Source organism: Taeniopygia guttata, chromosome 9, assembly GCF_048771995.1.
Source record: "Taeniopygia guttata chromosome 9, bTaeGut7.mat, whole genome shotgun sequence".
Lineage (NCBI taxonomy): Eukaryota > Metazoa > Chordata > Aves > Passeriformes > Estrildidae > Taeniopygia > Taeniopygia guttata.
Window position 1 is genome coordinate 4,861,122 of NC_133034.1, and position 27,673 is coordinate 4,888,794.

General features: G+C 48.1%; 2 protein-coding genes across 7 annotated transcripts in view; one reads left to right on the plus strand and one right to left on the minus strand.

Annotated features, from left to right (window-relative positions):
- The first annotated feature begins 81 nt into the window (after window positions 1-81).
- Window positions 82-20,420, plus strand: STK25 (serine/threonine kinase 25). 2 transcript variants are annotated; one of them, XM_002193929.7, is made up of 12 exons: window positions 82-215; window positions 975-1,090; window positions 7,181-7,411; window positions 8,513-8,569; window positions 9,612-9,720; window positions 10,967-11,124; window positions 11,373-11,558; window positions 12,104-12,249; window positions 13,112-13,226; window positions 13,519-13,590; window positions 16,755-16,891; window positions 18,282-20,420. In XM_002193929.7, the coding sequence occupies exons 2-12, from the start codon at window positions 1,061-1,063 to the stop codon at window positions 18,319-18,321; spliced, it is 1,281 nt and encodes a 426-aa protein (XP_002193965.2). In that variant the 5' UTR covers window positions 82-215; window positions 975-1,060; the 3' UTR covers window positions 18,322-20,420. The 2 variants fall into 2 exon arrangements, with proteins under 2 accessions (XP_002193965.2, XP_030136440.1); XM_030280580.4 differs by having other exon boundaries at window positions 210-333.
- Window positions 20,421-22,109: 1,689 nt separating this feature from the next.
- The window catches only part of FARP2 (FERM, ARH/RhoGEF and pleckstrin domain protein 2), a 73,891-nt gene continuing 68,327 nt past the window's right edge, over window positions 22,110-27,673 (minus strand). For 2 of the 5 annotated variants that reach the window (XR_012057462.1, XM_030280578.4), the window contains 4 exons: window positions 26,453-26,565; window positions 25,758-25,865; window positions 24,854-25,005; window positions 22,110-23,736 (listed from right to left, as the gene is read on the minus strand). Coding sequence is in view for 3 of the 5 variants with exons in the window: in XM_030280578.4 (XP_030136438.4) it covers window positions 23,649-23,736; window positions 24,854-25,005; window positions 25,758-25,865; window positions 26,453-26,565 (461 nt within the window). In the remaining 2 variants the exon portion in view is untranslated. Of the gene's footprint in view, window positions 23,737-24,853; window positions 25,006-25,757; window positions 25,866-26,452; window positions 26,593-27,673 lie in introns of all 5 variants that reach the window. The other 3 variants (XR_012057461.1, XM_072933583.1, XM_030280577.4) reach the window with 3 other exon arrangements.

Here is a 27,673-nt window from a genome sequence, read left to right on the forward strand (position 1 = left end):
CAGTCCAGGAACTCAGTCCCGCTGCCGGGTGGCACGGCGTGGAAACTACATCTCCCGGCGTGCCGCGCGGCGCGGCCTCCCCCGCCGCCGCGCCGTGTTGTTGCGCCCGGCCCGGCGCTCCCCCCGCCCGGTGTCGCGGGGCAGCGCGGGCGGCGGCGGCTCCGTGCGCCAGGCCCGGCATGGCGCTCCCCACGGCGGCGCTGCGCTGCCTCTAGGTGCGGCGGCGCCGGGCGGGGCGGCCGTGAGCCACAGAGGGACCCTGAGGGTGCCGGGCGGGGCGCGCCGGGTAGCCCGTGATGGCGAGGGGAGCGCGGGAGGGGGGAGAGCTCTGAGGTGTGAGGTGGGACGCGGTGTCCGTGACGGGTGTGGGGATAAAGGGCAGCTGTGGGGCCGCGCCGGGACGGGGGATGCTGGGGTCGGGGGCCCTGCAGTGGGCTGGGGCTCAGCTGTTGCTGGGCTGCAGGGAAGGGCCGCTGAGGAGAGGCCGGGCTGGTGCAGGGTTGGTATTCCCTGAAGAGGAAGGTGTGTGCTGAGCAGCTGAGCTTTGCCAGTGGCTGTGCCGGGGACAGTGGGAGCGGAGGAGTGCTCTCAGTGAGGGGATTGCTGAGCAGGACCAGGAGAAAAGGAGTGTCTGAGGATGATGCTGGAGAAGATGCTGGCAGTGGTGGTGAGGCAGAACTGTGCGGTTAGCTGTAATGCTGGGGAGCATGCTGAGGTGATGGTAGGGAAAATGGAGCCTGGGACTTGGTCAGTGTGTAGCATTAGAGTGAGGCTCCTTGACGCATCTGGAAGGCATTTCTGTAAAGAATTGAGAAATGCAGTGTGCAAGGAGGGCCTAGCATGCTTAGAACGTGTTGGCAGGTTCAAGGAGCACTTCAGATCAAGGAGAGAAAAAAGATGCAGGTAACTCTTCAGGGGAATGAGCCAGCTTCCAAGAACCTCACTTGAGAGCTATGTATTCTTGCTTGTCACAGCTGACCAGTGGAGAAGTTATCACTTTCCTGCTGTGCTGCAACATCCTAATCCTCCCTGATTTTGCAAAAAAACCCATCCTGCAGGCATGGCTCACCTAAGAGAATTTGCTAGCCAGGTAAGTGGTGATTAAAAGTTTGTTTTAAAACCCCCTTCAAGGATTTGCATAATGGTATTTGCTCTTGATACAAGGGTTTCAAACAAATAACCAGAAAATCACTTTTTGCCACTCTTTATCTCTGTTGCACAGGTCTCAGCTTACTCCTGTTAGCTGATTGACCTGTGTCTGACTCTGTACCTGGTGTTGGGCTGATAGTGATGTGTTGCTAGCCATAAAGAAAGTGAGTTCTTCACCCACTATGGAGGCTTTCTCTGGGATTAAGTGTGCACTTTTTAGGGAGATGGGAGTCATTGGCTTTCTGAGCATTTTTTGGAAGGAGAAGTCTAGAAATGGGAACAGAAAAACTGTGTATGCTGGCCCTGCCAGACATACCTTTCTAAAGTGTTCATGGCATTAGTCTCAGAAAAATGGTGCTTGTAACCTTGCTGCATAAGAGGCAGTGATATTTGATACTGGGTCATAACTCTTTCAAGAGATCTCAGCCTCTGTGAATGTGGTTAAATGCTGCTGTTGTGATGACATTTTCACAAGAGGAGTGTGGAAAGATGATGCCAGGATTTGGGACTAAAAGCTAAACCATATTAATACTATTGGCTTGCATCTTCTTCCCTCTGAATTTGGTTGTGTTTGATTATTGGCAGATGTCAATACTGAACACAGGTCTTGTTAAACCATGTTTGGGGGCATTATTCAGTTCTGCTCCTAGGTGTAGAATTACTAAAAGCTTTAGTGGTTTGAGCTAATGCTTTCTTTGAACCTTTACTGATTTAAAATTGATTTGCAATGCATCTTAGTTTGCACGCTGTCTTTCACATCAACTGTTTCCCCAAAGTGTGTATGGAATTAAATGTAAATATAATGCCTGGCTGAGTCACTGTACAGGGAGAGAAGGGGAAGGATACTGTCTGATTAGGGCTGAGAACAGTTCTGTAGCTGCAGAGGAGGTTTCTCTGAAGTTTTTTTTTTGTACACAGCATTCACTCATGAAGCTTATTAGCATTCTAGTGGTTTCAGCTCTGAATTTATTATGGAAATGTTAGGCATTCTCAGACCCTGTCATCCCATGACTGTCTGGTCTAGGAATAAAAAACCAATCTGTGTTGTCCATTCCTCCAGTCTTTTCAGGAATCCCTGATGTGACTGAGGCTTGCTGGGAGGGCAGTAGGAACTGGCCTGAAGTTTTCTTCACTGGGATTTAGGGAGCAGAGGGAGGTGCTGTGAAAATCAAGAGATTAAGACTTGCATTGGGCTGTCAGAGGCTTGACTTGTCTTTGATTCTCAGTTCTGGTGCTGATGGGCTGAGTTATCTCAGGCCGCTGCCCAGGCTGCTCTGCCTCTGTGGTGCCATTTCCCTGCCTCAGCTGGTTGTCTCCTCTCTTTCCTTGGCTCCCTTTGCTGTGAGCAAACAGTGCTGCAGGCCTGCAGTCTTGGTCTGGAGCTCTATCTGCCAGGAGATAGTTAGTTGTGTTAGTTACTATGTTTAAAGCTTTGATTTGAGCTCTGTTTCTAGATTTGTTGTTCCTTACCTGACCTTGGAGAAGCCATTTAGGTTTTTTTGGCTAAGTAATGCTTCATCTCCTGAAGCAAAAGATTATTGTCTGTGAAGAGAGTTGGGAGTTTCAAACAGTGTTTCAAAGTGTTGAAAAACTTCCCTCTTTTTTATACTCCAGAAATTCAAAACTGTCCCAGGTTTTGGCAGTTGTAGGGAGCTATGCACAGATTTCATAGAGACGAGGAAGCTTTCAAATTATTCTAGATACAAAGCTGGTTTCACCAGAGACTGTTGGTAGCCCAGAGGTGAGTGTTCATCATGGGAAGTTGGGGAGCAGAGGAGGCAATGAAAGAAAGAGAAGAGCAGATGAGTTCTATTAAAACCAGCTTCCTTCTTCCACTGTATTTGGCAGAGGAAAATTATGTTTGTTTGTTTGGCTGCTTGGAAAGTGCTGCAGTCAGAAATAACTCTAAATGTGGCTGTGGTTTCACATAAACCCTTTGAAATTGCCCTCTTCCTGGTCAGCTTCAGCTCATAAACTATTGTGGCCTTTGCAATCTTCTGTTAAAGAATTCTCCCATATAGAACTGTGAGTCCAATTCCAACCTGCACCACATTAAGTTCTCATTTCCAAAAGAGCTGAAGCACCCACCCCTCAGTGGTTTTTTTGCAACAAATGCAGGCATGATTCTTCCTCTTGGAACATTTTGAGAGTAAGATCCAGCTGGACACAGCCCAGAGAGAAGATCTTCAGCTGGTTCAAATGGTGTTTGCTTCTGTTCCCAATATGCAGCTTATCTTTTCAGGCAGTAGCTTTGAAATGAGGGCAGATACTTACCCTTCTTCTCTAGTACTTATCCACATCTTCTCAAAGGCTGTGGCTATCATGTCTCAGCAGCTGTAGGTGACAGAGCTGCCAGAACCATTCTTTCCCCATGAAGCAGCTGATGTTACTGCCAGGCTTGTCTCGTAACACACTGCAATTCCTAATAGCTGATGGCTGCAGCGAGTGGGTCTGTTTTAAAACATGGTATCATCACTCAGGATGGCAAACACTCCCACACCTGTCAGGACAGAGCATCCTTCTTTCCTGTGCTGCGAGATTGGATCCCAGAGGGCAGAAGTGGAGCACATTACTGGGAAATTGTCATCATCCCTGTCATACTTGTTCCCTTCCTGCACTTGCAGCTGAGCTGGTGCATTGTGTGCTCTCCCTCCAAAGCCTGCCCAGGCCTGCCTCAGCCATCTCTAGTGCCTGACTGACTGCTCTCAGTGGAGAGGAACAGCAGGAGGCTTTTTGCTTCAGACCTGCTGTGTGACAAGCAGTCAGCCAGGGAAAAAGTTGCAATGTAGTGATCATCCCTTAACAGCTTTACTTGTAGTAGTAGAACAAGGAGCAGCTGCTGCTGACTTGGAGCTCCATTTTTCGGTTCTGATGGGTTCTGTGAATTTGGAAGAAAAATGGGAAGAACCCAAGCTGTTGAACACTTGCAAAGGTGGCAGATCCTAATAAGATGCTTTGGGTTATCTGTGCTAATTTAAGCAGGTATAAAGCATTTAATCTGTATTCTGTTGCTTCTTACTAATAAATTTTCCAGGTGTGGCTGTAGCGCTGCAATTCCAGAAGATGGGTTTCCAGCCAGGGTGGTCGTCTAACAAGATGACTGGTACTGACATAAGTCATATTTAGGAGAGGGAGGGGTGGTGCTTGTTACACCTCTCACCGTGGTGCTTTTCAGGTGTGTTGGGGAAGGGGAGAGTCAGGAGTGCATCCTTCTCTCTCCTGACAGAGCAGTTCCATAGCTCTCCATTCTTGGTGGAACTGTATTTGTGCTGCTATCTGATGAGTGCTGAGGCTTTTATGCCCACAGATCTGAGCATTTTTGTTTGTCAGCACAGGTCACCATGTGGTCTCTGGATTTTTTTTAATGGGCAAGGGCTTTTGAACAATGTCCTGCAGACAGGACATGTTAGTTTGTTGTGGAAGTTCAGAGTTGCTGAAAATGCCACCTGGCAATTTCTTCTCTGGTGTCCACAATGGTAGTTCACAAGGTGTGCTCTTTAGCAGACAGTCACCTGCTCGAATTGGGGATGGGCCTGTTTTCTCTTCCCTGTTTCCAGAAAGGGAAGAAATTCATCAGCAAACTGTGCTCTTCCAGCAGTGTCTGGAGACTGTAAATGTGGCTGGAATTACTCTGTGGCGCTGTGCTGGCTCCCTGGGCTCTTTCTTGCTGGGTCTGATTCTGCAGTTTTGGCCAGTGCATCGAGGGATATTTGTCCTCAGACCCTCCAGAGAGTCGAACTCTTGCCTTGTCACCTGTGAGCTTTAAAGCATTTCCAGGTCACTACTGGGAAGGTAAATCCAGTACCTACAAACGAAGTGTCCTAGTGTTTCCACCCTGATGGGAGTGGGCCTGTCTCCCTGTCCATCAGTTACATTGTTTTCCTGAGTCCCTTGGGCAAAATTTTTGTCTGCTTGTCAGAAGTTTTGTCTCCTTCACGGCACCCATCTGAATGTCTTTGTTCTACAGAAAACAGGATAAACCAACATCCAAGTCTGGAAGCTTGTTTACATAGCTGTCCATGATTTTAGAGCCTGCCACATAAAGTGGTGGTTGTCCCTAAAGCTGCCTGCTACAGCCAGTGCTCTTATGTTTGATGTCTTGATCTGGAGAAATCAGTCCTCATTCTCTGATGTACTCTACCAAGCTGAGGCAGGGAGCAGTTACTTCCACCTTGCTATTTCTTAACTCATGGAAAAATTACATGGGAGGGATGTTTTCTTGAAGGTTTGCTTCCCTGCAGTATTCGTGTGGGTAATGTTTCTTTTCTGAGCTGAGGAGGTGCTTCTAGGAGATGATCCTCTTTCTCTTTTCCCTGGTGTGTGGGAGTGGCTGATGTGTCTGTAGGCATTTTTAGGGTGCAGTAGGTCACTGTGCATAGTAATATCTGGGGCACTGTATTGCCCCTTCCTCCAAGTTGGTCAACAGGTGGAAACTGTTCTTGGTCTGTAGTGAGCCTGTTCTCCCTGCCAGTGGTCATCATTCTCATGTTGTCCCCTAATATTTCTCAAGCTCAAATCCTCTTCCCCCTCACCTCTCTCTCTCCAGTCTCTGCTATGCATCTCCAGTTCTTATCTCTGAACATCCCTTCTAGTCTGTTTCCAGTGCATTTGTTCAAAGTACAGCCTGTTTGGGTGTTGCTATGGATGCAAAAGGATATTTGGTTTTCCCATGTCTTGGACTGGAGTTTGTGTGGAAATCCTGTTGAGTGAGCTGCCTGTAAAGCTCACCCAGGCCTGGCTTATAGCAATACACAGAAGGCAAACAACCTGTGATGCCAGACTGGCTTAATCATTAAGCAACACCTTGGGCTGCTCAATGATGGCCTGCTGCTAGAACGTGGTGTGAGATGGAAAAATGCAGCTTCTGTATTCTCTGATAAAATCTGCCAACTCAAGGGCCTTGTGAGAGAGCACTCTCACTGGGTGACGTGTTGGAGGTGAGACTGAGAAATCCTGGGTGTGGAAAATTCCTTCTAATGGCTTGGCTGCTTCCTAAGGTCAGGCCATATTTTCCAGGTTTTTTTGGTTTTTTTTCTTCAAACTGTTAAAAAAAAGGCAGAAAAACTAATCACAAAGAGCATTTTAGTAGCTTGAAGGACCTCCTGGAGTGCAGGTGGACTGAATTAAATAGCATGAGAAAGTGACTGTGATTTATTCCCTCTCTTACCCATACACAACAAAGAATTAACTTTGCTAATGTTAAAAAGTCAGTATTTCTCTGTTAGTAACTGCCTAGTTGATGTGCTTATCTAATGAAGGAGATGCTATTTGTCTCTGGATCTGAGGATGCCAGCTAGAGAAGAGGCTGGCACAGAAAAAGAGGTCAGGTGGATGGAGTGTCCATTCTGCTCTTCTGCCTCCTCCTTGCTGCTGACCTTCCAAAAGATGTGAGGCTCCATCTGCAAACATCTGAGGAGAGCTGGGCTGGGTGCTGCCTGGAAATCAGGCTGCAGCAGAGAAGACAGTAAATGTGAATTCATATTACTGTAACATTTCACCCTCCAGACAAGTAGGGAAGGGTGCAGATCTTTCTAATCATTTCAGTCTTTGAGTGCAGGAAGGCTAACTAGGGAAACATTTTTATGGCCTTTTGCTTTATGGCCATTTTCTCATCAGATCTCCAAGAGAAAGCTGGTTCTGGTACCCCTTGCTGGTCTGTGTTGAAATGTGAGCAGATGCTCGCTCACAGAGCTGCTTTGGCACCAGCTGGTGCCTGCAGTTGAGCAGCCCTGTCCCAGTGGAGCTGACACTTTCCATAGTGATATTTGCTGACATTCTCATGTTGGGCTTCCCTCCTTTTCCTCCCTCATTGTGGTCTGCAGGGTTGGAAAGCCTGTGGAAAATGTTTCTTCAGTTCTAATCTTGGATATATTCTGTGCTAAATTTCTAAGACTGTTTAAGATAGGTGGGTATCAGGTGAATTTATCAATGTAGTAGGTGCACAGATACGGAGATGAGCTGTATGGGTATGTGTGGTGCTCTGCAGCCTGGGAACTTAATGGAATTCTCCCATCTCTGCTTCATGGTCCAGCACTCCAGGGTGGATCCTGAAGAGCTGTTCACCAAGCTGGAGCGGATCGGCAAGGGATCCTTTGGTGAAGTGTACAAAGGGATCGACAACCGCACCAAGGAAGTGGTTGCTATCAAGATCATTGATCTGGAGGAGGCTGAGGATGAGATCGAGGACATTCAGCAGGAGATCACAGTGCTCAGCCAGTGTGACAGCCCCTACATCACCCGGTACTATGGCTCCTACTTGAAGGTAGGGCAAACCATGGTGGTTCCTTGCCAGTAGTTTGGGAATGGGGGTCTGCTCTGCAGATGCTGCAGTGGGTGGTGGCACATGGCACTGCAAAGTGATGTGTGAGCGGCAGCATGGCAGCAGGAGCAGTGGTGGCTCTGCTCACTGCATTGATGTGCACTTAATAGCAGACTGGGCTTTAAGGCCACATGGAAATGAGGTGCCCTGTACTTTGTGGTACCAAGAGCAGGACACTTCACTGGAGAGCATGTTACTTGTTGAAGACTGAACTTTACCTGGTCTGACAGTTCTGGAAAGGAAGTTGTTGGAATACTTTTCCAGAATAGCACAGTGTTAAGGCAGTGCCACTGAGGAATTTATGCCTCTGAAAAAAAGAGGTTGAAACTACTTCATCAGAAATAGTGAAAACAATATTAACTGAGTCTATGAAGGAGTACTAATACTGCTTCCATTGAGAGCAGGTTTAGGAATCCCTAGTGGAAGTAGTGTTTATCAGAAGTGGCCTATGTATGCTGGCTGCTGGAGATGAGTGTAACAGTGGGACTGCAGCAAACAGTTCCTGGGCTCTTTGGGTCCTGAATATTCCTCCTTTATTTTTCAAAGACCATAATGCATTTTCTCAGTCTTCTGCTGTATTTTCATGGACCTGCAGTTTATCTTCTGTTGGGACCCTGTAACCTCAGCATGGAATCTCTTCTCTGAGAAGTAAGAGTGTCTTGCTGATTGTACCCTTCATGCTGGCAGCTCTATTAATGAGATCAAAGGCTGCAATGTTCCCCTGCCGTTGCCAAGAAGGATTTATGCTGGATGAGATGCTGGAGAGATGTTAAAGGGCTCCAGCCTGGGAGTAAGTTTATCTGTGGGCGGTCTGATGCCTGTAGGGGCACTTGCCCATGTAAAACTGCAGACTGAGAGTTAGAAATGTGCTCGAGGCAGGCAATCCCTGAAAAGAGGGAGCTTGGGGCTCCTTCCTTAAGCTCCTGAGAGCTGCAGTGTGCAGCATCTCTTGGATTGTGTACAGGACTACTCTTGTGTCTTGCTGCCTCATGGGTGTCTCACTTTTCTGTCTGCTTTTATTACTGTCTGTGCTCTTGCCTGCAGGGCACTAAGCTGTGGATAATCATGGAGTACCTGGGAGGAGGTTCAGCCCTGGATTTGGTGAGTAAGTGGCAAGTTCTGGACTATGAAAAATACTGACTGAAGACTTGGTTTGTGAAATGCCCATAAGACAGACATTCACTTGCCACATACCATTGTTTTGGCAGCCCTGTGCCTGAGGGGTAAGCAGTGCAGGACAGACATGTTGGTTATGCTTATCCCAGGACAGAGGGAATGTTTTCATGGAGCTCAGCTGTCCCAGAACTGTTGTCCAGCATGCTGTGCTGCTGTATGATGGAAAGAGCCAGTGAATTGAAAAGTGAGCACAGCCAGTTGGTTTTGAGCAGATCTGTAGTACACCTAGTCAGAGTCATGGTATTGCTCAGTGTTTGCATGGCTCAGTAAAAGACATGGTCTACGATTAAGTTACCCCAAATTTTGATAGAATACAAATGCAGAATTTACCCATAGGCAAAGGTCCACTGCACTGCAGTCTGTCACAGAATTTTTCTCTTCTCTTTAGGACAATAATGCCCATTTTTCCAGAGAGGTAACTAATGATGTAGGGAAAACTGCTGAGCCTACAGTGACTTGGAGGAAGGTGTAGTGGGGAGCTGTAATCAGCAGCAATTATCTGAGTGTCAGAACCTCAGCTGTTGCACTGAGAAGGCATGACTTGGTTAGAGGAGAACTGATGGAAAGGAGAAGAGCTTTGATGCTGTACTCCACAGCCTGAGGGTTGATATCTCAGAGGCTGAAATTCAGTACTTGCATGCTGGCAGAGAGACCTGAACAGGAGAAACTGTTAAAATGTTCTGTTGGCCAATGTATTTCCAGGCCAAAGTGAGAGATGAACTGCTGTTTGTTTGGGAAGCCTTTAACAGACTGATGACTGGCAGAAAATCCCCCAGAGTTTTTCCATTGAATACTGCCAGGTGCATATACCAGCATTCTGCTTGTAGCACATACATCAGGTGTGCAAGAAGCTGCTTCCTGCTGAGTACGACCTGCTTGGCCAAGGTTTCCAAGCAACAAACTGAGAGCCTGGAAAATCCAAGGCATCAGTCACCCTCTTTTAAGTCACCTTTCTGCCTTTTGTCAGCTGAAGCCAGGACCACTGGAGGAGACTTATATAGCTACTATCCTGAGAGAAATCCTAAAAGGTTTGGATTATTTACATTCAGAGAGGAAGATCCACAGAGACATCAAAGGTAAGACTGGAGAGCTCAGCTCCCTTTCTTGTAATGGATGTTAGTAACATAATACTCAGATTTCTTATATTCGCCATAATCTGCAAGGTTTCAAAGACTGTTTCTCAGTGCTGCTTTTCTTGTTGGGTTGCTGTTTTCTGAATCTGAAGCTTGTCACTGTATCACGACTCATGCTTTTCATGTCTTTAGGGTTTAGAGTAACAGTAAGGATCTGTAGCTCTCCTCTGGCACTTGGAGTTTGGACAAGTCAGGGTGCTGAAGTGAAGGAGTCAATGAAAGACATACTCAGATATTAGCTAACTCAGATATTAGCTGATATTTGCTTTTCTGCTGGACCCCCAGAGTGTGTGTGCTGGTTATTGTGGTTGTAGCTCACAACAAGAGTGAGCTGTCCTCATGCAGGGTTCACAGCCCTAGAAAATCAGGGCAGCTTGTGTCAGCTTATCCTGTTGCTGTTTTTTATAGTCACTGGCCACGTGTAGTATAGAGAGCACTGGCATCTGCCTCTCAAAGAGCAGTGTCCCAGCAAGCCCAGAGCATCAAAGTACTGCAGGAGGATGGAGGGACAGTGCTGTGGAGCTGGGCCAGGGCCAGATGCTCACTGCTCACTGACCCACTGCAAGAGGGGGTGTGAGCAGGCAGGGCACAGAAACCTCATGCAGGGAGAGTGGGAGAGAAGATTTTGTTGTGCATGTGAGACTGCGTGTTTCTAGCACTGCGAGATTTGTAGGGACACTGGCTGCCAGTGGTGGGGAAATGCTGAAAGTTGTTAGATAGAGTCTCAAAATGAAACCCCCCATTTCCAAACTTACACAATGTTACAGTTGTATGAGTGAGTGTGAACTAGTACAAGAGTGGACCTTGAGCTCTTTAGAAGGATCTGCTATTTAACCTGTGCTGAATGCTACTTTGGGAAAAAAGTCGAGAGCTTTAGAGACTGTGTTACCCTCCCTTCTCTGTGTGGCTGGGAGTCACATCTAACTGATGGTGTGGCACTTCACATCTACACTCCCTGCTCCTGCCTTAGGAATATTTCCCTTCTGATCCAACAAAGTGCATGAGCTTGTTCCATGTTACCCAGTGGAGTTCAAAGCACAAGAATGGGTCTGAAGCTGGAAATCCAGGCTGAGGGTCATCGCTGGGGTGAAGGAGGATGCCACAAGAGGGCTCTGCTCAGTATTCAGTTCTGTGTGGGCTGGAGGTGATTCAGAGGCCAGCAGCCTTAATTGCTTATTTGTGCATACAGCCGCCAATGTGCTGCTCTCGGAACAAGGAGATGTGAAACTGGCTGACTTTGGGGTGGCTGGACAGCTGACAGACACCCAAATCAAGAGAAACACCTTTGTGGGGACTCCATTCTGGATGGCACCAGAGGTCATCAAACAGTCTGCTTATGACTTCAAGGTGAGCTGAGAACAGCAGGATTGCTGCTTGGGGCTACTATGCATGAGGTGGTGAGACAGAAACAGGGCTTGGAAGTGCTGCTTACTGCAGGAATTATTCTTTTCTGTTATGATGCAGAATCTGCTGGAGAAGTTTGTGTATTAGACATGAAATGCCCCATCTGATTTATGTGATTTGCTGTCCTAAAACTGTGTTTTCATGTTGTAGAATTGTTCCTTTCTGTTCTGTGTTCTTCTTCTCTTTTCCAGGCAGACATCTGGTCCCTCGGGATTACAGCCATTGAACTAGCAAAGGGAGAGCCTCCAAATTCTGACTTGCATCCTATGAGGGTTCTCTTCTTGATCCCCAAAAACAACCCTCCAACACTTGAGGGTCACCACAGCAAGCCCTTCAAGGAGTTTGTGGAAGCCTGCCTCAATAAGGATCCTAGATTTGTGAGTATTGCTGCCAACCTGTGAATTTGGGCAAAGACCAGCAGAAGTCAAAAATGCTTTCAACAGGAAGGTTCCAGAATTGCAGAGAGAGAGAATTGCTGAGCTTACAGGATGGACATGTGAGCCTGGCATGACTTCCTCATGACGGGACGTGGAGGGACGAGCACTGATCACTTCTCTCAGATGGCCAGCAATGGGACCTAAGGGAATGGTGTGAGGCTGTGTCAGGGGAGGTTTAGGTTGGATATTAGGAGAAGGCTTTTCCCCCAGAGGGTGGTTGGGCACTGGAACAAGCTCCTAAGGGCGGTGGTCATGGCCTCAAGGCTGCCAAGAGTTCAAGGAGTATTTGGATGACTCTCAGGCACTTTGTTGGGGATTGGTAGCGTTGTTGGGGGCTCTCCTGTGCAGGGCTAGGAGCTGGATTTGATGATCCTTGTGCATCCCTTCCAGCTCAGGCTATTCTGTGATTCCAGTTGAAGTCAGTGAGCTGTGTGTTTAGTGTGCAGAGATGCTTAGATGTGATGTGCTTTCCTTATCTGCTCCAGAGGCCAACAGCTAAAGAATTGCTGAAGCACAAGTTCATCACACGCTACACCAAGAAAACCTCATTCCTAATGGAGCTGATCGATCGATTCAAACGCTGGAAGTCAGAGGGCCACGGAGAAGATTCCAGTTCTGGTGACTCCGATATGTACGTACATGTTCTGCATGGAGGGATGGCCCTGCTGCCCCTGCTTGCCCTAGGGTAGCCTTCTGCAAACAGCTCAGGTCCTTTCCCCACCTGAGATCTTACCTTTGAGCTTTCATTTGTGGCAGCAAGTGAGTGCTGCCTGAAGAGCCAGGCTGTTACCTCCTGTTCAGTGTGACTCTGTTCTCTGTTCTGGTCTTAGCCTGTGGAGCCTCTTTGCTGGGTGTAAGGAATCAGAACACTGACACAAAACATTTAGTCTGCATGTAACCAGTAGAACAGGACACTTATTACCTGTATTTTATGCACCCTTCATTAACTACCAGAGCTCCAGGTTTTAGCAGCTGTGGCAAGAGCTATGTTGGTGTGTATGTGTACTCAGGGGTAAATCTTTGCACTGCCATGCAGTCAAATTATGGGCCTTGGGTGGAGAAAGGGCACTTCATGGCCAGAATGGTGTCACAGAGCTGCTCTTCACCTGTGGCAACACTCAAGTGACCAAGCAGTCAGAGAAATTGGCTTATCATATCTAAGTCTGGCCGTTGCATTGTGAGCTTGGGTTGTCTTGAAATTCTCCTAAATTTAACTAGCACTAGAAACTTATTCAAGCTGGCTGGATCACAGAGGTGATACGGTGGTTTGGAAACATGGTGTAGTGCTTAGCTCAGATCTCTTTGATGCTGTACAGATGCTGTGGATACTGAAGTGGTTTCTCCTCAGAATTTTTGTGGGATAGGGAAAAGCCTGAAGGCCTGCAGCAATATGGCAGTCAGGTGGGGAGACCTTATGATTCTGGGAAAGTATGAGCAAACCCCCAATGTATGGAGCTGAGGCTTTGTCTTGACTTTCCCCTTTCCATTTGCAGTGATGGAGATGCAGAGGATGGAGACCAAGGTCCAATCTGGACATTCCCACCAACCATTCGCCCCAATTCCTTGAGCAAGCTGCACAAAGGAATGGCTCTTCATGGTTCCCAGAAGGTCTGTGTGCTGTCTGGTCTTTCTGAAGTGGACTGAACTAACATGAGCTTTTGGGTGTCTTGGGTCAGCCACCAAGCCTTTGTCTTCTGTCTGAAATTTATTTCAGTCTGGCACCAAGGGCTGGTGCTCCAGAGTTGCCTCTTCCCTGTTGTCAGGGTACTGTGATTTGTGACTTTTCCAAGATCTGGTGATGTTCTTTGTAATTCTGTGAATTCACCAAAGGCTGAGTAAATCATGTGCCCTTGCACAGCTTTTGCCTGTGCTTGTAACTTCTTCTCTTGTTGCTTTCCAGCCTACTGAGCCCATCAAGAGGCAACCACGGTCACAGTGTCTCTCCACACTTGTTCACCCAGTTTTTGGGGAGGTGAGTAGAACCTTCTTGGTGTCTCTGCTGGTTGGAGATGAAGAGATACCTGACAGATAAGTAAATGGGATGGATTTGGAGAAAGGAGGTGTGGAAAGGTGTCTAGTGGGGTTAAGGGACTCTGAAGCATTTGTACCAGTTCAGAGGGCTGGACCATATGTAGGGAAAGTAAGTGTGTCCCTGGCATGTCCTCATGAAAACACTCGAGTTTGGAAGAAAGGCATTACCCTTCTGGTAATCTGTGTTCTGGTGAGGATCTGATGGAGGAGTATCTGTCTCTTACCTGCATCTTAGGCTTGCTGATGCCTGAGCAGCTCCAGACCCTGATTTCCATGGCTGAAGTGCAGCTCCTGTAAGAGCAGATAGGTACTTGAGCTGTCTGTCACTGTGTGTGTCCACAGCAGAGTTACTGAGGGGAAGGTGGGTGGGTTAGAGCAGGAATTGGCTTTGCTGGTTACTCAGCCATTTCTTGATCTCTACAGACTGCTATTGGTAGAATGCCAAGACCAAGGAGTTCTCTGCCACCTAACTTCAGGAAGGCAGGCAGAGAAAATGTATTTAGAAAACCTAGCCAGTTCCCCTGCCTTGTGGTCTGGATGGGGATGTGGAGCTGGAGTAAGAGCTGCCATTAATGACAGGATGGTGTCTGTACCAGCAGAGAGGTGACAGCTCACCTTTCCAGCTGGGTGATGTTGTCAGGGAAGAGAAGGATAATCATAAGGTGGCTCCTGGCTGTAAGCTCTGGTTGCTCTTTCCAGCAGAAGGGTAGCACAGCAGAGAGCTGTGCTTTTTCCAGGCATGTTTCTGGACTTAACTCTCTCTTCTCAGGTCTGCTGCTATGTGGAAGGAGGGTTTGCTGCATGGCAGGAACCAGAGGTCATTCTGAAAAGCAGGTTCTTGAGACCACTCCACTTTGAAAACTGGGAGTTTTGTGCTCTACAGGCCTTGACTTCAGAGTCAGAGCACGAGGCCAGTGACCTGGCTGTTGTAGGCCTAGAGCCATGAGATGAAACCGCATTAAAACCATGTTGGTTTGTGCAGCACAGTCACTGATGTCTGGATCTCTGTTCAGTGTAGGAGCCTCCTGGAACAGAATGCTCAGGGCTGTGACTGTAAATGCATTTTGTGCTTTTCCTTACTCACCCTGCTGCACCAGTTCCAGGCAGGAAGTGGCTTCTTGGACATTTCATTTCTGCTGTTTTGATTCCCTTGCCCCAGTTTTTTGGTACCCCTTTCCTTTGATTAGACTTTAGCTGGCTCTGAAGATCTCATTGAACAAAATTAGGAGCAGGAAGGGTTCTGGGCAGTCTCAGAAATAACCTGGGTTTTGTGAGCAGTGGAGGGGGCTTGAAAGAAAACTTCTCCAGGTGAAATCTGCTTCACTGCTGCTTGCTTGTGTTATTCTTTGCTATTGGTGGGAAACTAGAACTGAAAACTTTGTCCTCCTCACTGTTGTATGGATGCATCTTAAACCAGCTAGGCTTGATCCCCTCTTTCCCTAAAGGGGCTGAAGCTGGGCTTTGTGAATGGAAATCTGACTGACATGTTCTTCGTAATCTTTTCCTGAATGTGTATTATTGGATGTTAACATTGAGCTTGTGAGGAGCCATTAACAGGTGTGGGCAGCTGTAAATCTGGAAGCATTGTGGAGCAGGGAGGTAAAATGACTTTTGGGACGGATAAAGTTAAGCTCAGTGGAGCGCTTCAACTCCTGCAAGCCTCCAGAGAGCTCTTCTGCAGTGGGAAGAGAGCCCAGCACACACAGATCCCATCACAGGCTGCTGGGCACGGTGAAATTCAGGGGCTTGGCATCAAAGGGTGATGATAAAGTGACTCCTTACCTCCAGGACAGACCCTGTGCTTGTTCTGAGGCAGGCAGCCTTTGGTAGGTACACATCAAATCCTTGGTTTTAGCATCACAACTCTTTTTGACTTAAGAAACCTGTATCCTTGATAGGTAACTGAGTTGCCCTCCATGCCCCTGCCACTTCTGACTGAGCAGAGGAGCGTGTGGGTTGTTCCCACATCTTTGTGGTAGGGAACAGGTGCTCCACTGAGGAGGCAGTGGCCCTTTTTGGCTGGGAACTGTTTGTTCCCAGCAGGGCACTTGGTGCACAGGCATGACTGCAGCTGGGGATTAGCATTCACATTGTTCTGCTTTCTGAGAAAAGGTAAGCTCCAACAACAGGAAAGGCTGATCCTAGAATTGAGGCAAAGAACTGCAAGGCTTGTGTAAAGCCTTTTAATCAGCTGGGCCTAATGAGAGCTTAATTGAACTGGACCAGATGTTGCTTGTTCAGTTGCTTGATTGTTGTTCAGCTTCTTGTGTGATGGTGCCTGTGGGGCTGTCACATCAGAGCTTGTGAGAAGAAGGTGGAGAACTGCTGCTGGGGTTAGAAATGTAGGATTTCCAGCAGCAGACCCCTTCAGGCCCAGCACCAGTGACCTGTGAGGCATTCCCTCTCAGCAGAGCTGTGGCTGTTTCAAATTAACATCTGGAAACACGTGCAAGTAGAGACCTAGTCAGAGTGCAGTGACCATGAGAGATGTGAACAGATGAGGGAGAGTGCTGTGTGTGGAGGTCTTGGTTGTGGACTTTCTTTCCCTACCCCTTGGGTAAAGCTCTCTTAGAGAGGAGTGTTGGATGCCAAGGGGTTGAGGATCTCTGTTGTGTTTTCTGCCTTGGCCTCCCAGTCACTAGAAGCAACTCAAGACTTTTTTGTGGTTGTTAAAAGTTGTGGTGATTAACTCCTGGCACTGGGTATATTTTGCCTGTGAGCCTGTGTGTGTTGGGGTGCTGGGCTGTCATTAGCAGCAAAGGTGATTATACTGCTTCAGATACACCTGGAGTTCCTTGTGCTGTTACAAGTTTTCAGGGCTGTTGGTCCATTTCTTAAATATTTAGTTAAAGAGTACATCTTGTTAGGTAAGGGCTTCGATTGACATTAGTACCTGGAGGCAAATTTGAAGCCCTGACATGGGACTTCTACCTTGCTGACCTACAAATGAGCTCTTTTTGGTTCCTTTAAGTGGAATGTGGGTACCCTCCTACACCTTGGTGGATTCCTAATAAGAGGGAAAGGGCCTTCATGTTGGTGCTGCACTTCTTGACCAGTGCTTTCTGCAACAAAATGAGGACCTAATGCCTTGTTTCTGGGTTGCAGCTCAAAGATAAGCACAAGCAGACTGGAGGCAACGTGGGAGCCATGGAGGAGCTGGAGAATGCCTTCAGCTTGGCCGAGGAGTCCTGCCCAGGCATCTCTGACAAACTGATAGCACACATGGTGGAGCGGGTCCAAAGGTGAGGGAGTGTCTGAGGGTGAGCTGGGGCAGGGCTGGCACTGAACCAGCAGCTCCTGTGCTGTGCAAAGTCCAGGCAGACAAAAGAGCCTTCCTAGCTCCTATGGCACTTCTAACTGCTTTCATTTAATGGCAACAGTTCTTTTGTCTCAGAAGCCTTTCCTCACACTGGATGTGTTTCTGTAGTGTAGGTGTATGTTGTAAGGCACAGAAAGATGCTGCTGTTCACCTTCATTTTGCACATAAATCTGTGTACATATGGTGTCCTGCTGGTCCCATTACCCAGGCAGCAAGGACTGTGCAAAATCTCATTGGGATTGCTTCTGGGATAGAAAGTTTCTGTTAATAAATATGTTTCATTGCAGGGAATGTGCTTTAAAGCACTACATGCAGCTAGTCACTACTTGCCAACCTTTAGGTGTACACAAAACAGTACTTCTCCTGACAATAATTATTTATTAAACCAGTGAGGGAATGTAGTCTGGTAGAATTTAGTTCTTTGCTGGGTCAAACTTGGCTCCACTGCTGGCCCCAAGTCCAGTCACATCCATGTGTTGCAGGTACCATCATAGCTAACCTGGTTGCAGATTTATCAGACTTTATTTAACATGAATTTGGCTTTTCTCTCTTTCACAGCAGGCTATCCTAACTCTCACCCTCACCTTACCATGACAGAAACTTTACATTTGGCTCCTCTCTGGTTAGCAGACTGGAAGTGTTGTACCATACCAAAAGAAACTGTTCTGTGCTCTGGCTACCCTTACAAACACAACCCAAACTATACAATCTTTACACCCTTGAACTTAGGCTTTCTAAGCATTTATTTCTGTGGGTTAATCTTTGTGCCTCGTAACTCGAGTACCTATTGAATAGAACAGAATCATTAAGGTTGGAAAAGATTGAATCCAGCCTTTGATCGCCACTGTGGCAGCTAGACCTGGTAGTCAGGCAGACTGAGCAGGAGGAGCACGTAGATGTGTGTGGGTGACTGCAGACAGGTAGATGTTTCAGCATCATTCACTTCTGTCAGCCTAGAAATGACACTGCTGGGCAGGGCAGAAGCACAGTATAGTTGTTTTTTTGAGGGGTTTGCAAAACCTCAAAGGCCTGGTTGCTTTCTTACCATAAAACATTAGTGCTGAAAACATCTTATTAGGTTGGAACTGAATCTTGAAAGCCTGAAGAAGTGTTAAACCATCTTGGCTTTCTGTTAAAAGTGCTGGTTTTGTCTGTCAGGACTGCAAGAACTGGCAGTGGGAGTGGGGACAGACCCACCCAGCCTGAGCCCTTCCCCCACAGCCCTGCTGGTGGGTGCCTGTGGGCACCATTCCAGGTGGGAGCCTCCAAGAGCCAGCACTGAGCAGTTGTCCCTTGTTAACTCTTCCTTGCAGGTTTTCACACAGTCGGAACCACCTGACCTCTGCCCGCTGACACTCCCGTTCCCTGCTGCTCTTGTCAGGGGGGAAGGATTTTTTCCAGCTTCATAAGAACTACATCTCTAATCCAGACCACCATCTGTTGGATGTGACATTGTGATGGACCCCAGGACATTTCAGAGCCTTCATGTTAGCCGTGTTTCCATGATAACCCAGGGTGGGGTTTGCAATGCAAGTACAATTTAGACCTTTTGCAGAACCCGAGATGGGTGGTCTAATTGTTTTTACAATGTAATCAATGCAGTTTTTAATTGTTTTCCTACAATGGATGTGTCCATTTTGGCTTGGTTTGATTCACAGCTTGTTTCTGGTAAATGCCTGGTTGCTGGAAAAAGGGAGATTCTCTTCCACTGATACATGTTTCACAGGCAAGTCTGATGGGTTTAGTCTCCTGCCCTTCCTAAAGAAGTGTTTGTGAGCAGTCTGCTGTGAGTGCAGGGATGTTGGGAAGCTCTCCAGGCATTTAGGGCCTCTGGGAGAGTCAGAGCAGCTCTCCAGTTGTTCTGGAGGATCACTTCAAGCCCTTCACACACAAGTAACAACACTTTCCAGTGCTGCAGCAGCTGAGCTGATACACGATTGCTCTTTCCCAGCCTGTCATTTCATAGGAGGATGGGTTTGCTGATTGGTTTTTTTTTTGCTCTGGGACATCATTTTGTATAAGGCCTTAGTTCACCTACTTCAGGCAACAGCAGAACTTGCCTTGGGTCCCCAGGGAGCAGAAGGCAAAGTGGGTGTATTTGCTGTGGGAGCTGGTGGAGTTCCTGTCCTTGGTGCTCCTGGCAGCTGAAGTAGCTGACACAAAAGCTGCCTGACAGCAGGCTGGGCACTGCTGGTCTGAGCTGTGCAGGCCCACAGGGGGCAGAAGGGTTAAAAAGGGGAGTGGAGGGAACACAACAGCTGCAGACATCAGCAGGGCTTTGGTTCACAGGGCAGAGGGACACTGCGTAGCAGTTTTCGATGTAAGAGCCTGTGCTCTATACAAAGACATAAACTGGATGGCTCACAGCAGTGTGATAGGACTGGGGTTTCCCAAAAGCTGCTCTAGGCCTCCCTCTCCTTCTCAGCCTTCCCTTTGTGGCTCTTTCTTCAGCCTGGGATCCAGACTCATTACAGCCAGGGCTCTGCTCCAGTTGACAAGCTGGGGTGGTGTTTGGTAGCAGAGAAATGGAAGCATCTACTGCTGTGTTGGCTGCTTAAGGTATCCCAGCAGAGCCATCCCCAGGAGTTTTGCTTTCTGTATCATACTAGTTTATAAAGCAAATTTTTAATTCAGGTAAGCACATGGATCTTAAATCTACATTTTAAAGATCTAGAAAAGTAGACTTAGGAAAATAACCCCTGATAGCTGGTTGCTTAGAGAACTGCTCTCTAACTGAAAAGAGATTCCCATGAAGTCAGCAAGAACTCGGTTACCCAGATCTTTCTGTCTGGGTGTTTGTATGTGGATGATATGGCTCACCCCAGAGCCACTGAGAACAAAGGCTGGAGCTGTTCAGCATTTTTTTAATGACAGGCCACTTGGTTAGAAACAAGGCTTGATTTTTGGTACTTAGATTCAGACCTGCAGATTTTAAGTGCTGGGCTGCAAGTAGCTCAGTGGGATCATATGTTCCCTGATCCTGGTGTATGGTGTTCACTTTACCTTATGCCTATCCTTTATTTATCCTGGTGGATAAATCCAGGCTCAGCAACACTATGAACTTGTACAGTCGAGAAGAGGTGCTGCTGTGGGCTCTCTGATGCAGAGCAGTGTTCTGTGTGTCAGAGCTTGCAGTTAGGAAGAACAGAACAAACCCACTTTTCCCTCAGGAGGAGAAGTTAATGTGTAGAGAGGAGGTTTGGAGAGGGGGAAGGCAGAGGCTGCAGGCCAGCACAAGGGCCCCTGCTGCTTTTAAAGTTGCTGTTCACAGCAGTAGCAAACGGTGTTGATAAGGTACCTGTGTCGTTACTCGCATGCTCTGCAGTGTAACGAGGAAACTTTTTCAAGGAAACAATCCCCACACCCTTCGCCCAGTATTCAAAGCAACAATGGGTTTAGTTTTCAAAAACATTGAAAGGGATCTGCCACTTTCAATAAAGTAACAAAACAAATGAGGCTGGTGTAACTGTGTTATTGGGGGAAAAGGATTGGTTCCAACTGTTTTTCTCTGCATTCTTCTTGGTCTTCCCCCACATCTTCCTCATGCATCTAAAACAGAGACCCCAGAGACAGAGCCAAATGCTGTGTGTGCAAGGAAAACGGCTGCAGGCACATCAGTCTTTTCTGCTGGCACTCCAGGAAGCCCACACTGTTGGCAAAGGTACAGCTGTGCACTGGCGCACACTGCACTGCAGGTTTTTGCTGGAGTTTGTTCATTATCTGCAGGCTGTGGGGGATTTCTGCCTTCCTCTTGGGCCCAGGTGGGGCAGGGGGTGCCCAGGGTGGTGGTGGAGTCTCCATCTTTGGGGATAATCCACTGCACAGCTGTGGCCCTGCAAAAGCACAGGTTGAACCAGGCAACCCTGAGCCTGTGTGACCCCAGTGACAGAATGAACATTTTGGAGGTGCCACTTAAATTGTGTCTAAATTTAATTGTGTTTAAATCCTTCCCCAGGCAGGAACAATGGTGAAGGGCACAGCTGAGGTTGTGACCAATCTGCAGTGCTCCTCATCTGTTTTTCCCTTGGAGCCAAGAAGTGGAACTGATTAATGTACTTCTGACTGTGCTTTTGGGAGGAATTTTGCTAAATGCCACATGCTCAGCTCAGCAGGCTGTTGCCAGGACAGTGGTGATGAGCTGGCCTCACTGCAGCTGGAGGGCAGAAGCACAGGTGAGAATGCAGAGCTGGGTGGGTGCAGCTTGTAATTGGAGTGGTGCCTTATAAAAATGAAAGTCTGACAGTTACCACGCAGGCACTAACCCTGCCCAGCAGAGGCCCTGGCTCCTGGCATGCCAGCCCTTGTCCAGTGGCACAGCCCTGGTTCTGTGCCAGGAGCCCACGCCTGCTGCTGCTTCAGCAGAGCTAAAGCTGAGCTGGGGCCAGTGTGAAACACTTCGCTGGTGTAACAGAAACACTTCTCTGACCCGGGAGGAGAAGGCAGCAGGCACCAGAACAGCTCTGCTCTGTTACACTCAGTGTGTCAGGGTGAAGCAGGGCTGTGTTACCCTGGATGGAGGTCAAGCACAAAGAGGCAAAACCCAGTGTAGAGGTTGTTCAGCCTGGAGAAGAGAAAGCCCCAGGGTGACAAGGGGGGAATGGCTTCATACTGGCAGGACAGGCTTAGATGGAATAGTAGGAAGAAATTCTTCCTTTTGAGGGTAGTGAGGCTCAGGTAGCACAGGCTGCTTGGAAAAGCTGTGGTTGCCCCTTCCCTGGAAGTGTCCAAGGCCAGGTTGGACAGGGCTTGGGAGCAACCTGGTGTAGTGGAAGGTGTCCCTGCCCATGGTGGGGAGGGGAGGGGGTGGAACTGGATGGTCTTTGAAATAGAATAGAATTCTCAAACCAAGAAGGGACTTTTGTTGCCTGCTGTCCTTCCAGAGACCCCACCTCAGGCATTTCATCTTCAAGAGAGATGCTGAGCTGTGGGTTCAGCAGAAGCAACTAAAGGATCATTCACTCACCAGCCCAAAACCTTAAGGGAAGACTCTTGCTCACTGTGGGAGCCCCACTTTGGATGGAGAGCACTTGGTACAGGGTGAACTGAGATCCAGGGTCGTGGAAAACTACTGAGTAACTTGAACCTGGGATTGTGGGCCCAGCAATGGGGATGGTGAGCTCAGGAATAAGAGGCTGAGAGAGTTTTATACCAAGATGCTATTTACTTTGAACAGTCATATTCAGCCACAGTATAACATGTCCAATCAATCCACATGGATACACCTACAACAGGTAATTAAAAAATAATAAATGAAGACGCTAATAAATTAAGTACATTTAACTTAGATGGGAGAATGGTCTTCGTGACAGCGATGGCAAAGGCTGGATCTGCAGTCACTCCTCTAGGATGCAAATGCCAAGCAAGAAAATCCCTCTGGACTCCCCCTCCCTTCAGTCCTCATCCCACAAATGCTTGAGACCATAACTGAACACTCGTGCTGGCCTCTGTCCATCCCATTGTCCCATGGGATCTCCACGTTCCTCCATCCTCACAGCGTGCAACACTTTCCTTTTGCTTTCACTGCTTCACTGCATTGTTCCTTCCATTAGTACACAAACACTTTTCTATCTAATAGAAACCAAGAGTCCCCACAGCCCATCAAAGCCACGTCCAACAGCATCTTGTGGCACTTAGCAAATGTCATTCCTTCTGTGGAGGCACCCAAAGGTGACAGCTTTACAAAAGAGAACAAGCTGCAAACATTTCAGATTTAATACAGAAATTTAATACAGCCAGTGACTTTTACACCTTCATGAGAAACAGAGGATGGATCCCACCCCAAACTGAAATAGAAGATTAGGGATTTTTATTTCTTTGCATGACAAAAGCACAAGCAACAGTGACTTTCAGAGGTTTGTTCTCCTACAGTGCTTAAATGCCTTGAAAACATCACCCACACCAGAGTGGAGAGTGTTTGCCATCCCGTGCCTTACTTAACTCCTACTACAAGATAAAGAAACTGGAGCTGTGATACGAGAATAATGATTGAGTTCAGAGGACAAACCATGCACCCCCCTGCACCGATCCACAATCCACCAACACCTCGACAGCTCAGCAGAGACTCAGTCTTCCTGCTTGCCTGGAAACTGCTGCCTTGGCAGCTCCTGAGGAGCAGAGCTGCTCTGGGAGAGCTGCAGTGTCTGTTCAGAATGAGCTGTGTGTGAGCCAGCACATGCTGTGTTCCTGTTTGTCTGAGGCAGCTGTGCCAGCAGGCTGATGGTTACAGCAGCAGCACGACAGGGTGTGCTGCCAGCCCCACGAGCACCAGGGACAGGGAGCCCTGGCACCACTGCTGCCAGCCAGCTACACCCCTGGAAGCTGCTGGTTTTCTCCCATGTGTGCTGATTGTCCAGTCAAAATGTAAAACGAAGGTGGTACCTGCCTTCAGGGCAGGTAAAGGTGTCACTGTACAGGTACCATGGACAAGAACCCTTCCATGATTTGTGCACCCAGCACTGCTGCTGTTGTTGGGTTCTCTCTAAGTAGGTTCAGCTGGAACAGACTTGACCCTCTTCCACACCACTGGGAATGGATGTGATCCCTGTCTGCAGCCCCTCACTCCCACTTTCCATACTGGGGGAATGAGCCTCCTGGGTCTTTGCTGTGTCAACTCCAGAGCCTCCTGTTCCTGCCTGCTTGTTTTGTTGGTGTTGCCAGCAGAGATCCAGCTCTGCCCCACGTCAGTCTGTGTGAGTGTCCTTCTCCTTGGGAAGCAGCAGGCTCGACCTGGCAGGAGAGCTGGTAGCTCTTTTGATCACCTCCATCCACCTGCCAAGAAAAGACATGAGAAATGTTTAATCCTCACTCACAGGTAATCTTGTCCTTTGTTATGAGCTGTACTTCTTTCCCAAAGCTCTCAAAACAGCCATTTTCTTTTACAAGTCTTCTGGAAAATTAGCTCTTCAAAGGGACAGCTTGAGATGTGGCAAATACCCTGCAGAACGTGGTCCTGTCCAAGTAACAAGTCTACAGTGCTCTGAGCTCCAGAGAACTCTCATGAGAGCTCACTGTGTTCTCTCCTCAGTGTTATCAAGGATGACAAGCTGAAATAATTATTGCTTTTCTTAACAAGAAATTAGGAAATAGGTAAGAGCTTGCTCCTGTGGAAGAAAGCAAAGCAACAGAGAAAAAGCAAGACAAATCCACTGTGAATTGGACATTTTTGCCCTGAAAACCCTACACGAGCCCAGTGTATTAAAGAGCACAACTTGTGGCTTGGGTAGCAGATACCTCAGCTGTTCACAAGTATGTGACACTCTCCCAAGGAAGGGGGACATGTGACACCTCAGTAAAACCACATTCCAAAACTACCAATACAACCCTGCATGGCAGGACCCAGTGCAAGGGTTCTCAACACAGCAGCAAAGTTTTGTACGTGGTGCATCTCTGTAGAAGCCCCTAAGAGCAATTAATTGTAATTATAGAGGATAACAAGAAAATGTAATTACAGAGAAACCAGACAAGTGAAAGGGAGCCCTGCACTTGTTGCTCTCAGCCTTGTGTTGTAACTTCTGCTCCCAGAGATGGAAGATAAAAACCAAAATACTCTTTACAGAACCTGGAAATCTGACTCCCAAAGAGCTGGAGGAGCTGAGCACCCCACAACCCTTCCCCTCCCACATTCCTCCCTGGCACCAAGGAAGGCCCAGACTCCTGGCACAAAGCACAGCTCACAGCTCCAGGTGTATCCCCAGCTCTCCCACATACAGAGGAAGGTTCTGTCAGAGGAGGGATCTCCAAATATCATTGATGGGGAGAAGAAGGGAATGTTGTTCCTGAGAATGCACTGGAAGATCACTCAGACCAGGAGAAAAGAGGGGATGGAAGGACCAACCACTGAGTTAAGAGCAGGTTATAAACCAAGACAGAGAAAACAGAAAATTACCTCTCAAAGGTGTATTTGCTCTCAGCCCTGAAGAAATACACGTGGGACTTGAACTGCAGCTTGAAGACATAATCCTTTTGAATCCCATCCGCCTCCACAGGGCAGCTGACCGTGTAGCCAAGCAGGGGGAGGCTGGCCAGGGGATAATCATCCTGCAAGAGCCCAAGAGCCCAGCCCTGAGTGCCAGGCACCCCTGCCATGCAGCCCGTGTACCACAGGGGAGGGCTGTGCACTCTTGTTCAGGAGACAACAGGAGAACTCTTCTGCAAGGCCACCAACAGCTTATAATTAAACTTTCCCCCATCTTCTTTCAATTTTTATAGTCATTTGCTTCTGCTCCTCTGCCCCTCCTGGGCTCCCTCCTCCTTCTCTGCACCCTTTCTATGGAACTTGAAGCACAGATCTGACAAAAAAAGGTGAAGTAACTCTTACAAAAGAAATGTGACCTCGAGGCAAGAAGCCAGAATAACCCAATTACTGGGTTAACACAGTTTATTTGGTTAATAAGATGAAAAGATTGCACTGCACCGTGGTTCATTATCAAGCACGTGCTGGATGCACCGTGGGCAGAAAAATCCCTGGGGCCTGTCAGGCTGAGCTGAAGCCCAGTGCAGTGAAGTGGGCAAAGAAGGCCCAAAGGCTGCTGTGTCCCTCACAGCCCTCAGTCACTGCATGAGGAGACATTTCCCCCTCACCCACAGAAGGTCACCACCATCAGAACTGGAAATTTAAGTTCCACAAGAAGTGCCCACAGCCTTTCAGAGACCAGCTTCATTATGATCTACCTCCTCTTCACCTTGTTACTCTCCTTCCAACAGCAGTGATTTGCCCCTGGAGCTGAAAGCCAAGGATCCCCAGGTCCCCCAACACCCTGACCATCACCCCATCACCTACAACTGCCCACCTGGTGTGTCTTGTAGAAGAACAAGCAGAAGTTGGTGAAGACAACCCACAGTTTCTGCCAGCCATTGCTGTTCTTGAACTTCCTCAGCAAATACCCAGAGAGCTGGTTCTGGCACAGAAGGAAAAGAGGACTGCCATGAAACCACAGGCTGCCATCCTGCTGCAGCCCAACTCTGCTCCTGCGCTTCTCCCTGGTGTCAGGGGCCTCCCAGGAATGGTGACAGCCACCAGGGCCCCTCCCCTTCAGCCACCCTTTCTGACATGCAGGAAACCCACATGGAACACACTGTGTGAGAAAGGAAATGAAGCAGGAGAGGAAACAGAAGACTGCAGAGCTGGGAGATAAACAACACGTGGCAGCTACACGAAGCAAAGCCGGCGTGGAAGGGGCTGCAGGGAGGGGAACACCACTGCCTTGGAGTCAGCCAGCAGGATAGGGAAACCTCTGGCATGGAATGACAGCACAGGAATTTTGTAATTTGAGAAAAAAACAACGTGGATATGGCACATTGTGGCAGATTTACAGAGAACCATTCTTTGAGGCATAAACTATAGGCAATCCTGTGTTAACAAGGCAATGGTACATGTCTGCCTCTGAGGATGAGGATCCTCATGTGAGCAGTTAGGAAGCAGGACATTTTCCTGGGCATCCCATGGCTCCTCCCCACCAGCATAAAATGTGAGAGGCATCTTTACCTGGATCATGCACAAGTAATCAGACAGGGATAGGCTCTGGTTCCGGTACCAACAAACATGGGTGATTGTGTTGGGCCGTTGGGCCTGGCCCAGCAAATAGCGAGGAGGAAGCTCTGGAGAAACAGCAAGAGAGCAGAAAACTGAGCAGAGAAAGGGGGAGAGAAAGAGAAAAACAGAATGTTAGGGTGAGAAGAGTGGTGCAAGAAAGGTAGCTGTCAAAGGAAAATGGATTGTGAAAAAAATGACAGTGTTAGAACATGGAACAGGTCAGAGTGAGAGCGAGTGCAAGAAGTCACACATTCAATCCCAGAACCTGTAGCAGGGTGGGCTTGTTATCCATGCACAGAGCTGTGAACTGGTGTCTTTCCCAAGGTGTCAGCAGGGAAGGGCCTGTCCCCTCCAACAGAAACCACAACAGAAGCCAGCTCAAGTGCCCAGTGTCTGTACCTCAAGCCCAGGTCACATCTATAGCACTTCCCTTACCAAGCTGATCCAGACTGTCTCTCTATCAGAAAAACACAGGAGCTCCAGTGCCCAAACTTTTAACTCCACTTAAACAAGAGCAGAGCAGGACAGGCAGGCACAGACACAGCCTGCAGCCCCCTGCCCCATTGCTTTTGTCAGGTTAATGACCTCCTTTTTCTGTCCATGTTATTTAGGGTCCTTCCCACTTCTGGAAGCCTTCCAAGCATGCAGCCTCCAGGCAGGTGTCCTACCTGCCAAATTGCTGCTTAAAGTAAAACCATAGCATTGGTGCAAGCAGTGTAAGAAGTGCTGAGCTGATCAGTCTCAAAATCTGTAGGATTCAGTGCCCAAATGTACCACCAGTGCTGCCTTGAACTGTGAGTATCAGCAAGGCTGCAGGTACCAGTGGCTCACAGAATCCTAAAAAGGTGGACCCCTTCCACTAGACCAGGTTGCTCAGACTCCCATCCAGCCTGGCCTTGAACACCTCCATGGGCACATAATAAACATCTGTGCTCAACATAAAATGATGCTGCCATGAAAAGACACTTGGCTGCTCAGTCCTGCCAGCGAGGGAAGGGCAGAGAATTCCAACTGAACCCTCTCTTCTTCATTCTGGGTGCAGTACAGCACAGTCAGTCTCTAAAGGAAAATACCATGGATAGGGAACCATTATAATCATAGAACCATTAAGGTTGAAAAAGACCCCCAAGATCATCAAGACCAACCTTTGACCAAATCCCACTGAACAATTTG

Bases quoted from the DNA above. Each gene is read 5' to 3' on its own strand.
- STK25 (XM_002193929.7), top strand. From the start codon at position 1,061: ATGGCTCACCTAAGAGAATTTGCTAGCCAG. The intron at 12,250-13,111 runs GTACGTACATGT...TTCCATTTGCAG, and splicing joins AGTTCTGGTGACTCCGATAT to TGATGGAGATGCAGAGGATG. The intron at 13,227-13,518 runs GTCTGTGTGCTG...GTTGCTTTCCAG, and splicing joins CTCTTCATGGTTCCCAGAAG to CCTACTGAGCCCATCAAGAG.